Here is a 12,613-nt window from a genome sequence, read left to right as displayed (position 1 = left end):
CATCTTCTCCTCGATTATAAATATTATCAAACAATATTTATAACATATTTATAAAATGCGTGGAAACCATTTAGAAGTCACTCATATTTCTCTTATAATGCAACTAAGCACAAACAAACAACATAAGCTTATGAGCAATAATTATTCCATTTTGAAAGTAAAAATGAGGGTGTTAGAAATGAAAGACAGATGCACGTGACAATTTTTCATCTATTTTAACGTCTAAATAATGTTGATCGAGTGGCCTATTTGATATGATCATGGTAGTTTGATGTATCCATTAATGCCACTTTTTGATGTTTGGTGGCCTAAATTAAAAGGTGGTGATAGTTGAAGGGAGAATTGTATGTTCTCTCTATTTTTGAGTTTGCCTGAAGTAAATCTGTTTTTATAACTGAAGTTTGGACATGAGTTAACGAATGTTGAAGTCATAGATAAAAACTTGTGATTTTTAGATTTTTATGTTTGTCTCTATGACGTTATAACCTTATATCTTTGGTTATGCATTATCAGAGTTTTACACTCTCTGATGCTGGGGTGAAGGGAGGGGGTTGAGAGGGGTCAAATGAACCCCCTCAACTTCCAAATTTCTTTTTTTGTTTTGTTATCAAGGTAGAAAATCCCTTCTACCCATGATGCCCAAGTTGCCCACCCTCATCAACAGATCAGGAGCAATCGACACTCATTCATCAGACATTAGGAGCAAGTGATTCAAGTAGCACTGGGACTGGGATGTGTGAAAATTTTTCTACACAGTTTCAGTGTTTCAGAATTTTTTCACTCATTTTTTTTTTTTTTCTTCAAGCCTTCATCAATTAAAATTAATTGATTTTTGACAATTTCCCTTTCTTAAAAAATTTCATGTATTTAATTAAAATTTAATATTAATTAAGATTGCTTAATTAAATATATTGTTTATATATATATATTTTTACATATTTTAATTGTATGAAATATATAATTGTAATTACCTGAGATTATTAAAAAAAAAAAAAACAATAATTCTATTAAGCTCTAATCACATTCTAAATGAGCTCATACTGAGATAAATTTAACAAATATGCTAGTAGATCTTTGCTTAAGAAAAACAAATTCTGATTACCAAACAGTCCTAAATCCAAAGTGCATATCTAAAAAAAAAAAAAAAAAAAAAACCATTGTCAATCAATTATGAAGAATTGTCAAGATAATTGAATAAAGTAATGTGTATGTTACCTTTATAAATTATATATTTTAAACAATAAATCAATTTTATTAAATTATTTTATTTATTCGTTAATTATTTTTTTAATATTTTTAATCAATTTTTGTTTAACTTTAATTTTTTTTCTTTCATTAAAAATTTTTATTTGACCCCCTAAACCATAACTCTAGCTCCGCCACTGTTCCGATGTAGGACCATGATGCTCTTAATCTTTTTTCAAGGCATTAAATATGACCAGGATCACCCTCTTAACAATCTTTCATATTTTTTTTCCTCTATATTTTCTTATCTCATCTATAAAAAGAAAAAGCTTCATTAGATATAGATAAATGGTTAGTTAAAGATGTCCAAAGAAACTAATAGATAGATTACAAGCAACAGAAATGTTTAAAATAGCGTGCGTATTATTGGGATATGTATTAAATTAGCAAATCTAAATGTTATCAACATAAACACCATCTTTTTTATAAGTAAATGCTTAAAAGAGCATATGTATTATTGGGATATGTATTAAATTAGCAAATCTAAATGTTATCAACGTAAACACCATCTTTTTATAAGTAAATTAATAGCATACGTTGATGACTTCAATTTCTTTTTTCTAACTTTATCGTCTTTAGCCTATAGTTTTCACTACTATATATACCTTGCATGGAAGAGAGAGTGACGATGGAAGAAATAAAGAAAGAAGAAAAAATGATGATGTCATCTAGTAGAAATGTAACGTTGGTATTCATAATCATGTGGGTTATGTTTATGAGTGGATCATTAAAGAGTAGCGTTGAAGCAAACATATTCCAAAGGGAGCCAGTGATCGTGTCAATAACAAATTATTTGCAGACTGTTCTTACGGTTAACTGTTCTTCATCGGAAAATAAGCTCAGTATCCACTATCTCCCAATAAACGAGACGTACTTTTTCGACTTTAGACCCAACATTTGGGGGAGTACAAAATTCTTATGTGATTTTTCGTGGGACTACAACAAGACAAGTATACATCATAACAATTTTCTGATTTACAAGTATAAACGGGACAGTGACGTGTGCGGTGTTGACTGCCATTGGGATATTCGACAGGCAAGTGCAACTCAAGAAGGCGCCCAAAACCCACCGTTTTCTAAAGTCTTTCCTTGGCCATGATTACAAGCAGCCTAAGTAGAGCACCTCTTCATCACGTACTTACCTGGCTACGTTTATATGTGAATATTGAAATAAAGTTAATTATTGTTATGTTATGTATTGTTGTGAGTCTCAAATTGAAAAAGTATAAAATTAAAAATTAAAAAAAAATTAAAAAAAAGAGTAATTAATATACTTGTATATAAAGGAATTGTTTATTTTATTTATCTTTTTTTTGCTTTTCATTGTTTCAATTTTTCTATTGGAGATATTCTCATAATTAGTCAAAGCTAGGAAAGATGAACAATTAAGAAGATAATGCTTGTTTTGTATATCATTTCTTTCTAACAGATTGTTCAAATGGGTTGTTAATTAATTACAAACACATGTTTAGGATCCGTTTACTTTGACGTAAAATGGTTTCCGTCAGAAAATATTTCAGGGAAGTCATTTTTTCTGAAAATATTTTCCACCGAAAATATTTTACAGTGTTTACTGCACGCACGGAAAATCAATTTTTTTAAAAAAATATTTTCAAAAACAATTTTTAATTTTTTTAATTTTTAAAAATATTTTAATAAAACTATTAATTTTTATATTAGCTATTCAACTGCACGGAAAATCAATTTTTTAATTTTTTTTAAAAATATTTTATATTAACCCATAAAATATAATTTTTATTCAAAATATAAAAATATTAATATAAAATAATTTATGTTTGATTGTTAAAATTTGACAAAAACAATCGACCTATCTCAGAATATTTTTGAATTTTTATTTTTTAGGGAAAAAAAATAGAAAAAGTATTTTGAAAGTACTGTATCTAAAAATGCCCATACATCAATATTACGAATATTCCACATCTAGGAAGATTGATATATATGAAAGGGCAAGTACGGGAGGTTGTAATTACATTATGCCCAATAATGTGTAAAAATATCAACACTTGTTCCTTAATAGACATGTGAATGGTCTCACGTATAAGGTTGTTCTCAGCAAGAATTTTACATAATTCAAAGAACGATATAGCACTCATTCTTATTTGGTCAATACAATCTTGTCTGCTTCCATAAAGAATACTATCCATATAAATCCCTCTTTCATACTCTTGATTAACATGAGGTTCCTTACGTAATACTCTCCTCGATCTAATATCTTTTAAGATTACAAACCCAATAGCAAGAACAGATGCAACTGTGGTCGTAACTGTCGAAAGAATTGTTTCATCCATCTACAAACAACATAAAAATAAGCAATAAGCAATAAATCATATATGCATTGTTTCTCTATGACAAATGATTAATAAATTCCAAAAAATTTAAGTCTCACATGGTGCAACAAGCAGTGCAATAATATGATATGTGGAAAAATGATAGAAGTTCAGCAACCAAGTGCAATCAGCAATGCTTGATACTAGAAAAGTCTTTTGATGTATTTTTTAGATCCAACTAAAAAGATATATGTCCTGTAATTATGACGATTTTCAACTTTAACAAATAAAGGAAACTGTAGCTTGATATTTCTTTGAATCTAGGCACACAAAAGACTGTTGGATAGCCAAAAATTATTCCATCTCAAATAGTCACAATCAATCAAAACACTAGATTATCAATACTATGAACAAACTTAACCAAAAGCTTACAAACAAACTAACCAAAAAGCAGAAACAGAGCAAAAGAAACCTCAGCAACCAAGTAGAAAAGACTCAAAAACTGCTTAAACACCCCAGCAAACCACTCCATAGCAACCATAGAAATTTATAAACTTTAATAGACTCAAAGTTAGTGCATGAGTGGTTTCATATAATGTACTCACACATTGTAACCATAGAAATCCTACGGGTCTCGGATTCCAATTAAATCCAAAAAGAGGCAATCTCATCCCACACTCCTATAGCTTAATTCCCCATACGACACAAACAAACAAATAAAGGACAGGACGAGACAAGTTGATTTCTTTGTTTATTTTCCACTCCCATACTCTCAATTTCCCTCTATCCCCAACTTACAACCATTTTGGGCAACCAGATAACTTGGTCATATTTTAAGAAAAAAGTAGGGCATGAATTTTCAGCTAAATACTTTGCAAGAAACAGAGGCATTTACTCTGCAGAAAGAAGCTTAACTAGTAATGGGTTTTAGTTATTACATGCAATGAAGTTAAGCAAGCAGAGCAAAAGTCAGGAAGTTGAAGAACAAAACCGAACAAAACATCTAGTACTATTTAGCACCCCAATAAGTGAGAGCGACAAAGAGAAACAAATGTTGATCTATAGGAGATAAGACAACATCTAGTATAACCTAAATCGAAAATCCAACCAAGACCTCAGATAGCAAAACACCAAGCAAAGAGCCAAGAGCCATCGAAAATCCCCCCCAATTTGCCATCACACAACCAGAAAATCAAAAGGAAACAAAAACCCATTCGGTTGAGGTTCATCTCAAAGTCAGAACTTCCAAGAATCAACAACCAAAACAGCCCATAACAACAAAGATCGCAGAAGTTCTCATTTTCCAAAATCCACACCCTAGACCCAAAACCTAAATCGCAAATCTGATACATTAACAGGGAAAGAAACCAAAATCAAAATCAAAATCGCTCCATGATTTCCAGTTGTCCAACAGAGAAAGAAACCAAAATCAAACGAAAATTACCAAGAGAAATTCGTAGATTTGAATCGCTCCATATATATGGTTCAACAAAGAAAGAGAAAGATGAGAATACCTGCGTCGGGTTTGAAGAGTGAAGCTCGGTCGAGAGAGAGATGAGCTGTGCAGGTGAAGAAGAAGCTGCAGCTGCAGCTGTGCGTGAAGGTGAAGGTGAAGGTGAAGGAGCAACTGCGCGTGAAGGTGAGGAGTCGAGGTTTTTTGGTTTTTTTTCTAATCAGAAGAGCGTCGGTTTTTTTTTTTTTTTTGGGTTGAGCAGGAAAAATGGTTTACGAAATTAGCAAGTGTAAACCATTTTCCCTAGAAATGTAAAGGTTTTTTTTGGTCAAACCGAAATCATTTTCGGTTTGACCACTATTTTATATCATAGTAAACACCATAAAATGTGAAAAATATTTTATGAAAATCATTTTACGTCGAAGTAAACGGAGCCTTTATAAGTATTAATAGGGCAAAGCCATTCTTCTCTCCAGGGTCTTCTACGGATGCTAGAGGTGAAGCCTTTTATCCCCTATTTCTAGGGTGGAGTCTAGTCTCTCGGATACGAGTGTCTTCTTCTACGAGTGCTGAAGTAACGAAGAAGAGCGATGGGAACAACGGCGGAGGAATTGTCCCGGCTTTGGGAGAATCTCACTCTAATGGAGGAAGAAGGTGCAGATTTGACCATTGGGGAATCTGATTTAGCCCCTCTGGCAGAGAGAGGAGTCTCCTGTGTTGTTAGGAAACTATTAGCAGATCGGGTTGTAAGGAAGGACGTGATCAAAACACCATTGATCCGGGCTTGGCATCCAACTGACCGGATCTCTTTTAAGGCGTTAGGTGCAAATTTATTTCTAATTGAATTTGGGAATGAATGTGATAAAGTCCGGATTTTTGAAGGCCGGCCGTGGAAGTTTGATGATCATCTATTTGCCATAGTGGATTATGATGGAGTAACTTCGCCTTCTGAATTGGAGTTTGAAAATGCGTCTTTCTGGGTGCGCATGTTTGGCCTTCCGCTGTCTTGTATGGGCAGAGATGTGGGAATGAAGATTGGTGCTTCGGTGGGAGAGGTTGAAGATATCGATGTCACAGAAGAAGGAGTGGGGTGGGGGGAGTTTCTGAGGGTTCGGATTCGTCTGGACCTCTCAAAACCGCTCTCACGTGGGAGAACTATTAATCTTCGGGGTAAATTCATATGGATTGCTTTTCAATATGAAAAGATCCCCCGATATTGTTGTACATGTGGGGTAATAAAGCATGGCAAGAAAGGTTGTGGAGGAACTGCAGGACGGAGAATCAATGGGGGAGAGAAAAAAGTTGAATTTGGTCCTTGGCTTCGGGTTCCATCGCCGACGAGGAGACATAGGAGGGGTGGCGGCTGGGCTACTGGGAGTAGTAACAGATATGGGGATCCAGCAGGAACTTTCTATGGCGATCGAGGGCAAAAAAATAGATATGGGCAGAGGAGGGAAGAGGAGCCAGAGAAGGATCCACATGATGTCGATTCATCGGAAAACTCCAAAACTCCGGTGAGGGGTAGCTTCGAAAAATCCCATGATCGCAGCCCTTCTGTTAGCCCAAATCTCCGGAATGTTAATTATGGGAGGCTAAAATTACGGGATGAGGAGAATATTGAGGGTGGAGATTCAGGAGGAATTTATGGTGATATTAATTCTTGTCCCAACGGGGGAAAGCGTGTTCACGCAGCAGATTTTGAAGGGATTCGAAACGTAAATCATGGGAGGCTACAGTTTCGGAATGAGGTGAATAATGAGGGTGAAAATTTAGGAGGAAATTATGATGGTGTAAACTTTTGTCCTAATAGGGAGAGTATTAATGTCACAGATTTGGGAGCCAAGCAGATGAGCCAACCTTTAAAGGAAAATTGCACAGAAGGGGAACGCAACTTCTACGTGGGCCAATGGGATTCCATCAAGGAACAGATGATATGGGCAACTGTTGACAAAAGTGCTGATTTAGATGACATAAAGGGAGGGGGTTAGGCTGGTTAGCTGGCAGTAAGACTCCTCTTCCACCTGTCGGCCAAAACAATGTGTCTCAAACTTTTGTTTTTGGAAAAACCAGTGTGCATGGTAGTAATCACGTGGTTTCTCCAAAGAACAAAAAAATGAAGACTCCAATGAGACAAAAGTATGAACACGGTAGCACGGATATACGTAGAGGCATGGGGGATAATGGCTTGGGAAAAAGAAAAAATGTGGAGAGTGAAGGTGGAGTCTATCGGGAACCAGAAAAAAGGAAGAGGAGGGAAGGGGTATCGGAAGACAGTTCTGATGGAGCTTTGGTGGCGGCTGCTAAGCAGCCCCACCCTCACCTATGAGTCTCTTAAGTTGGAACTGCCGAGGGCTTGGGAACCCTTGGACAGTTCGAGACCTTCATCAGATGGTGAAGGAAAAGAAACCCGCGGTGGTTTTCCTTATGGAAACCAAAGTGCACGATAAGAATCTAGATTTTTTGCGAATCAAACTAGGGATGCAAAATATGTTTGTAGTGGACAGTGTTGGGAAAAACGAAGGTTTGATTCTTTTTTGGAAAAATAATTTAAGTGTTGCCATACATAATTATAGCCGGAGACATATAAATGCCATTGTTCGCATGAAAGAGAGTGGGGTGGAATGGAAGTTTACCGGTTTCTATGGCCATCCAGAAGTAGCCAAAAGAAAGGAAGCTTGGGGGCTCCTTAGATATTTATCAAATTTTGCTCCTAAGCCTTGGCTAGTTATGGGCGATTTTAACGAGATTGTCAGCTTTTCAGAGTAGAAGGGGGCAGTATCAAAAACAAGAAGACAAATGGATGATTTCCAAAAAGTGCTGGAGGATTGCAAGTTGAGTGACCTGGGATTCAGAGGGCTGAAGTTTACATGGTCCAATGGCAGGCCAGATGGAGCTTTTACACAAGAACGCCTGGACCGGGGTATTGCAAATTTGGAGTGGTTGTCAACTTTTGCAAACATAGAGGTATTGGTGCTGGCTCTTCGAAATTCTGATCATAACCCACTCCTTCTTCAGTTTGATGCTGGTGGTCTCAGGCGGCGTCGAGGTAGACCGTTCCAATTTGAAGCAAGCTGGGAGTCTCATCCAGACTTTCACGCTGAAGTGGGGACAGGTTGGCACTCGGGTCCACGAAGGGAGAACCCTTTGCAGAACGTACACGCGAAGCTCAAGTCATGCACACATTCCATAGTGCGCTGGGTGAAGAAAACAGTAACTGTAACAGAGGATTTGATTCGGGCAAAAACAAATGAGCTTGAGAAGTTGCAAGGGATGGATGGAAACCCAAATATGGAGGCTGAAAAAATTCTCAGGGAGGAAGTGAATGGTCTCCTCGAATAAGAGGACACAAAATGGAGGCAAAGAGCTAAAGAGAATTGGCTCCTTCATGGCGACCGTAATACAAAATTTTTCCATGCATGTGCCACGCAGAGAAAACAACGAAATATGATCTCCCAAATTGTCAATGAAAAAGGTCAGGAGTGGGACATTACTGAGGGGATTGAGCAGACTCTGGTGATGTATTACAAAAATCTTTTCCTTTCGGCAAGGCCCCACTTGATTGATGAATATACAGCAGCAGTGGAACCGAAAGTTACACATGCAATGGGGATCAAATTATTGGCAGATTTTACAAGGGAAAAAGTCACAACAGCCCTGAAACAAATGGCACCAATGAAAACACCAGGTCTAGACGGCTACACTGTTGGCTTTTATCAACAACATTGGAGCACTGTAGGCCCAGAGGTATGTGATGCGGTCCTTCATTTTTTAAAATTTTATGTAATGGAGCCTGATATAAATTCTACACATATAGCTTTGATCCCAAAAAATAATAATCCCAGAAGTGTTTATGATTACCGTCCTATTAGTTTATGCAATGTATTGTATAAGATTATTTCAAAAGTCTTGGCTAATAGGCTTAAGGAAGTTTTACCTCATGTAATATCACATTTCCAAAGTGCTTTTCTTCTAGGGCGCCTAATAACAGATAATATATTAGCCGCCTACGAAACACTACATACCATGCACAGCCGAATGTGGAGTAAAGTAGGTTATATGGGCATCAAGCTGGATATGAGCAAAGCCTATGACAGGGTGGAGTGGGCCTTCTTGGAGACAATCATGAGCAAGATGGGGTTCCCTGCAAGATGGATCAATTTGATAATGGAGTGCATTCGAACCATCACTTATAAGATTATTGTCAATGGACAACTAGTGGAGCATATAATTCCAGAGCGAGGTCTGAGACAAGGAGACCCACTATCTCCATATTTATTTCTTTTATGTGCCGAGGCACTCAGCTCAATGCTTTGTCAAGCAAAAGCAAGGGGGATCATCACAAGGGTTCCTACTTCCAAGAATGGGCCGCGAATTAGCCATCTGTTCTTTGCAGATGATAGCCTTCTATTTTGCAAAGCTAATTCGGTGGAATGGCGACGAATCACCAAAATACTTGAGAAGTATGAAGTTGCTTCGGGACAGAAATTGAATAAGGATAAGACTTCCTTATTTTTTAGTTGTAATACTAGTGCGGACAAAAGAGCTGAGATTACTAATTTCTCTGGTTTACAAGCCACCCAAAAATATGAAAAATATTTGGGGTTGCCAACCCTGGTGGGTAAATCGAGATCCAAAGCCTTCAAGAACATCAAGGATCGAGTATGGGATCGGCTCCATAACTGGAAGGTCAATTTTCTCTCTCAAGTTGGGAAGGAAATATTGTTAAATGCAGTCATTCAAGCCATCCCTACGTATTGTATGTCGGTGTTCTTACTCCCGGTCATTCTATGCAAGGACATTAATCAGCTCATGCAAAGATTTTGGTGGGGACATAAGGAGAATACCTCCAAAATCTATTGGATGAGTTGGGAGAGAATGGGTTGTTCCAAATCAAAGGGGGGCTTAGGATTAAGAGATTTGGTCTTGTTCAACAAGGCCCTTTTGGCAAAGCAACTATGGAGACTTATACAACAACCGGAATCATTAGTGGCAAGGATTCTCAAAGCTAAATACTATCCTTCAGTGATGGTTATGGAGGCTCAAGTAGGGAAAATGCCATCTTTGGCTTGGAGAAGCATAATTTCAGCAAGAGGACTCATTAAGAAGGGAGCCATATGGAGGGTTGGGAATGGACAAGATATTAGGGTGTGGGGCGATTGTTGGCTTCCAAAACCAACAACCTATGCGGTCCAATCACCTCGGATTAATCTTGCGGCGGATACTTTGGTGTATGATCTCATTGAAGGGGATACAGGGAGATAGAATCACTCTTTAATCTTAGAACATTTTTCTGAGGAGGAGAAGGCAGCAGTGATAACGTCTATCCCTTTAAGCCCCTTACGTCCTAAAGACAAACTTATCTGGAGACGCACAGCAAATGGGCAATTCTCTGTCCATAGCGCCTACCACTTAGCAGTGGATTAGCAGAAAGAGGAATGTGGTGGACCATCAAATCCGGGAGTAGGGTGTGATATTTGGAAAGTCTGTTGGCAATTAAATGTTCCCAATGCTGTCAAGATGTTTGTATGGAGGGCCTGTCATAACCTATTACCAACAAGAGCCAATTTGTTCAAGCGTAAGGTGATTACTTCACCAATGTGCCCCATCTGTAATTTGGCTGAAGAAAGTGTGGAGCATATTGTCTGGTCGTGTCCCTCCGCAGCTGATGTATGGAGCTATGGTCCTATTAAACTCTAGAAGAGTATATGCGAAACCAAGGATTTTACCCAGTTGTTTGAAGAGATGATCGGGCGATATGACAAGCACGAATTGGAGCTCCTTACGGTGGTAGCTAGAAAAGTATGGATGAGGCGTAATACTGTAGTGCATGGGGGGATTTCATCTCTCCAACTCAAGTGTTTATGACGGCAGCGGCTGGTTTGGAGGATTTCCAGAGGGTCAATGCTCAGTTTTTGGGGTCAAACAGTGATACTCCACCCGCTCAAACGACAAATTGGAAGCCGCCGCCGGTGAATATGGTGAAGGTGAACTGGGATGCTGCCATAGATAAAAAAAACTCCTGTGTCGGGATTGGAATTCTAGCAAGGGATGCAAATGGGCAATTTATGGCTGCTTGTGGACTCAAGAAGAAGACATTAAGGGATCCTACTGTGGCTGAAGCATTTGCTACCCTCCACACTGTGCTATTTGCCAATGAGCTGGGCTTTGAACATGTAATCTTTGAGGGAGATGCACTAACGGTAGTGAAGGCTATTAATTCTACTGACACGTGTGAGAGTAGCTATGGACATTTCGTGGAAGATGTGAAGCGTTCTAGGAGCGAAATAGCAATATCTAGTTTTGTTCATGTGCTAAGGGGAGCAAATTCAGCTGCCCATAATCTAGCAAATGAGGCTTGTACCCATGTCACTGATATTTGTCAGTGGCATTTGATTCCACCATGTATTGGTGATATTATTAGGAAGGTGGGGACTCTCCTCTCTTCTTGATTTGCTCTTTATGAGTTTTAATAAGATTGAAATATTCTCCGTAAAAAAAAAAAAGAATTAACTTGAATACCTCAAGTTATTATGTCAAACAAAATTTTATCATTATCATAATGGTATAATTTGTTTGTATTTAGCTTGTTAATATGATAAATCTGTATAGATTGCGGGGTAATTTCCAAATAGATTATCACTTTTCGAAATGTTTTTAAAATCTTACTAAACCAATTGTTTAACTTTAAACGATTTCTAGACTCAAAAGCGCTAAATTTCAAAATTTTGAAATTCAAAAAACACGAATCCCTATATAGAAAAACTCCATCAAACATCCTTTTCAGGAAGCAAATTTACATTCTGCCCCTTCACTCTCCCTCTCTCTCTCTCTCTCTTTTTCTCTGAGAGTCGCATTTGATTTCTCGTCCTCTCTGTAAGGCTGTTTTTTGATCTCTTTCTCTCTGTATTTTCATCAAATGTTTTGGGTACTTCTGTCTCGCAAAGAGTTTCATTTCCCTTTTACCGAATCTATGTAATTTTCGCAGATCGAGTTGCGAAGAATCGAACCCTAGTGGTCGAGAAATGGGTCAGATCCAGTACTCCGAAAAGTACTTCGACGACACCTACGAGTACAGGTACCCATTTCCCCCTTCATTTCCTTTCATCAATTTTTTTTTTTTTTTTTTTTTCGCGGGGGGGTATCTGATTGTTCTTTCAGGCATGTGGTGCTTCCTCCTGAAACGGCGAAACTGCTTCCCAAGAATCGCCTCCTCTCTGAAGTAAGCAATTAGTGTTTCTGATGTTTTTTCACGTTTCTTTGAAATGTTTTAGTAAGCTAATATTGGGTTGATTTTCTATTTGATTTGAGTTTGTCTGCGAAAAGGGATTGAAGTGTTTGATGTATGTAATTTTCGTTTTCTTTGGAAGACATAAACACTTTGAATTGGATGTGTGAATTCTTTGAATTTATTTTTGTTTCTGTAATTTTTTTCTTGTGTATAGAATGAATGGCGTGCGATTGGGGTTCAGCAGAGCCGAGGGTGGGTGCACTATGCGATTCATCGCCCCGAGCCGCACATCATGTTGTTCAGGAGGCCTCTGAACTATCAACAGCAGCAGGAGAACCAGGCCCTGCAGAACGTGCTTGCAAAGTGATCGATCATTTGACTCAATTTCGCTTTTAATCT

The 12,613-nt window shown here is 37.8% G+C and overlaps 2 protein-coding genes across 2 annotated transcripts; both read left to right on the top strand.

Annotated features, from left to right (window-relative positions):
- The first annotated feature begins 10,847 nt into the window (after positions 1–10,847).
- LOC132174254 (uncharacterized) lies at positions 10,848–11,435 on the top strand. The gene has a single exon (XM_059585942.1). It carries the CDS (start codon positions 10,848–10,850, stop codon positions 11,433–11,435), a length of 588 nt encoding a protein of 195 aa, XP_059441925.1.
- A 320-nt stretch (positions 11,436–11,755) lies between these two features.
- Positions 11,756–12,613, top strand: LOC132167285 (cyclin-dependent kinases regulatory subunit 1; the record flags this gene model as incomplete). Its single annotated transcript, XM_059578203.1, is given in 4 exon segments — positions 11,756–11,859; positions 11,972–12,061; positions 12,145–12,205; positions 12,429–12,613. Coding segments are annotated over 3 exon segments (267 nt in total). The 5' UTR covers positions 11,756–11,859; positions 11,972–12,008.

The sequence above is a fragment of the Corylus avellana genome, chromosome ca1, assembly GCF_901000735.1.
Source record: "Corylus avellana chromosome ca1, CavTom2PMs-1.0".
Classification (NCBI taxonomy): domain Eukaryota; kingdom Viridiplantae; phylum Streptophyta; class Magnoliopsida; order Fagales; family Betulaceae; genus Corylus; species Corylus avellana.
This window is presented reverse-complemented; position numbering and strand designations above follow the sequence as displayed.

Excerpts from the sequence above, each read along its gene's own strand:
- LOC132174254 (XM_059585942.1), top strand. The coding sequence starts at position 10,848 with ATGACGGCAGCGGCTGGTTTGGAGGATTTCCAGAGGGTCAATGCTCAG.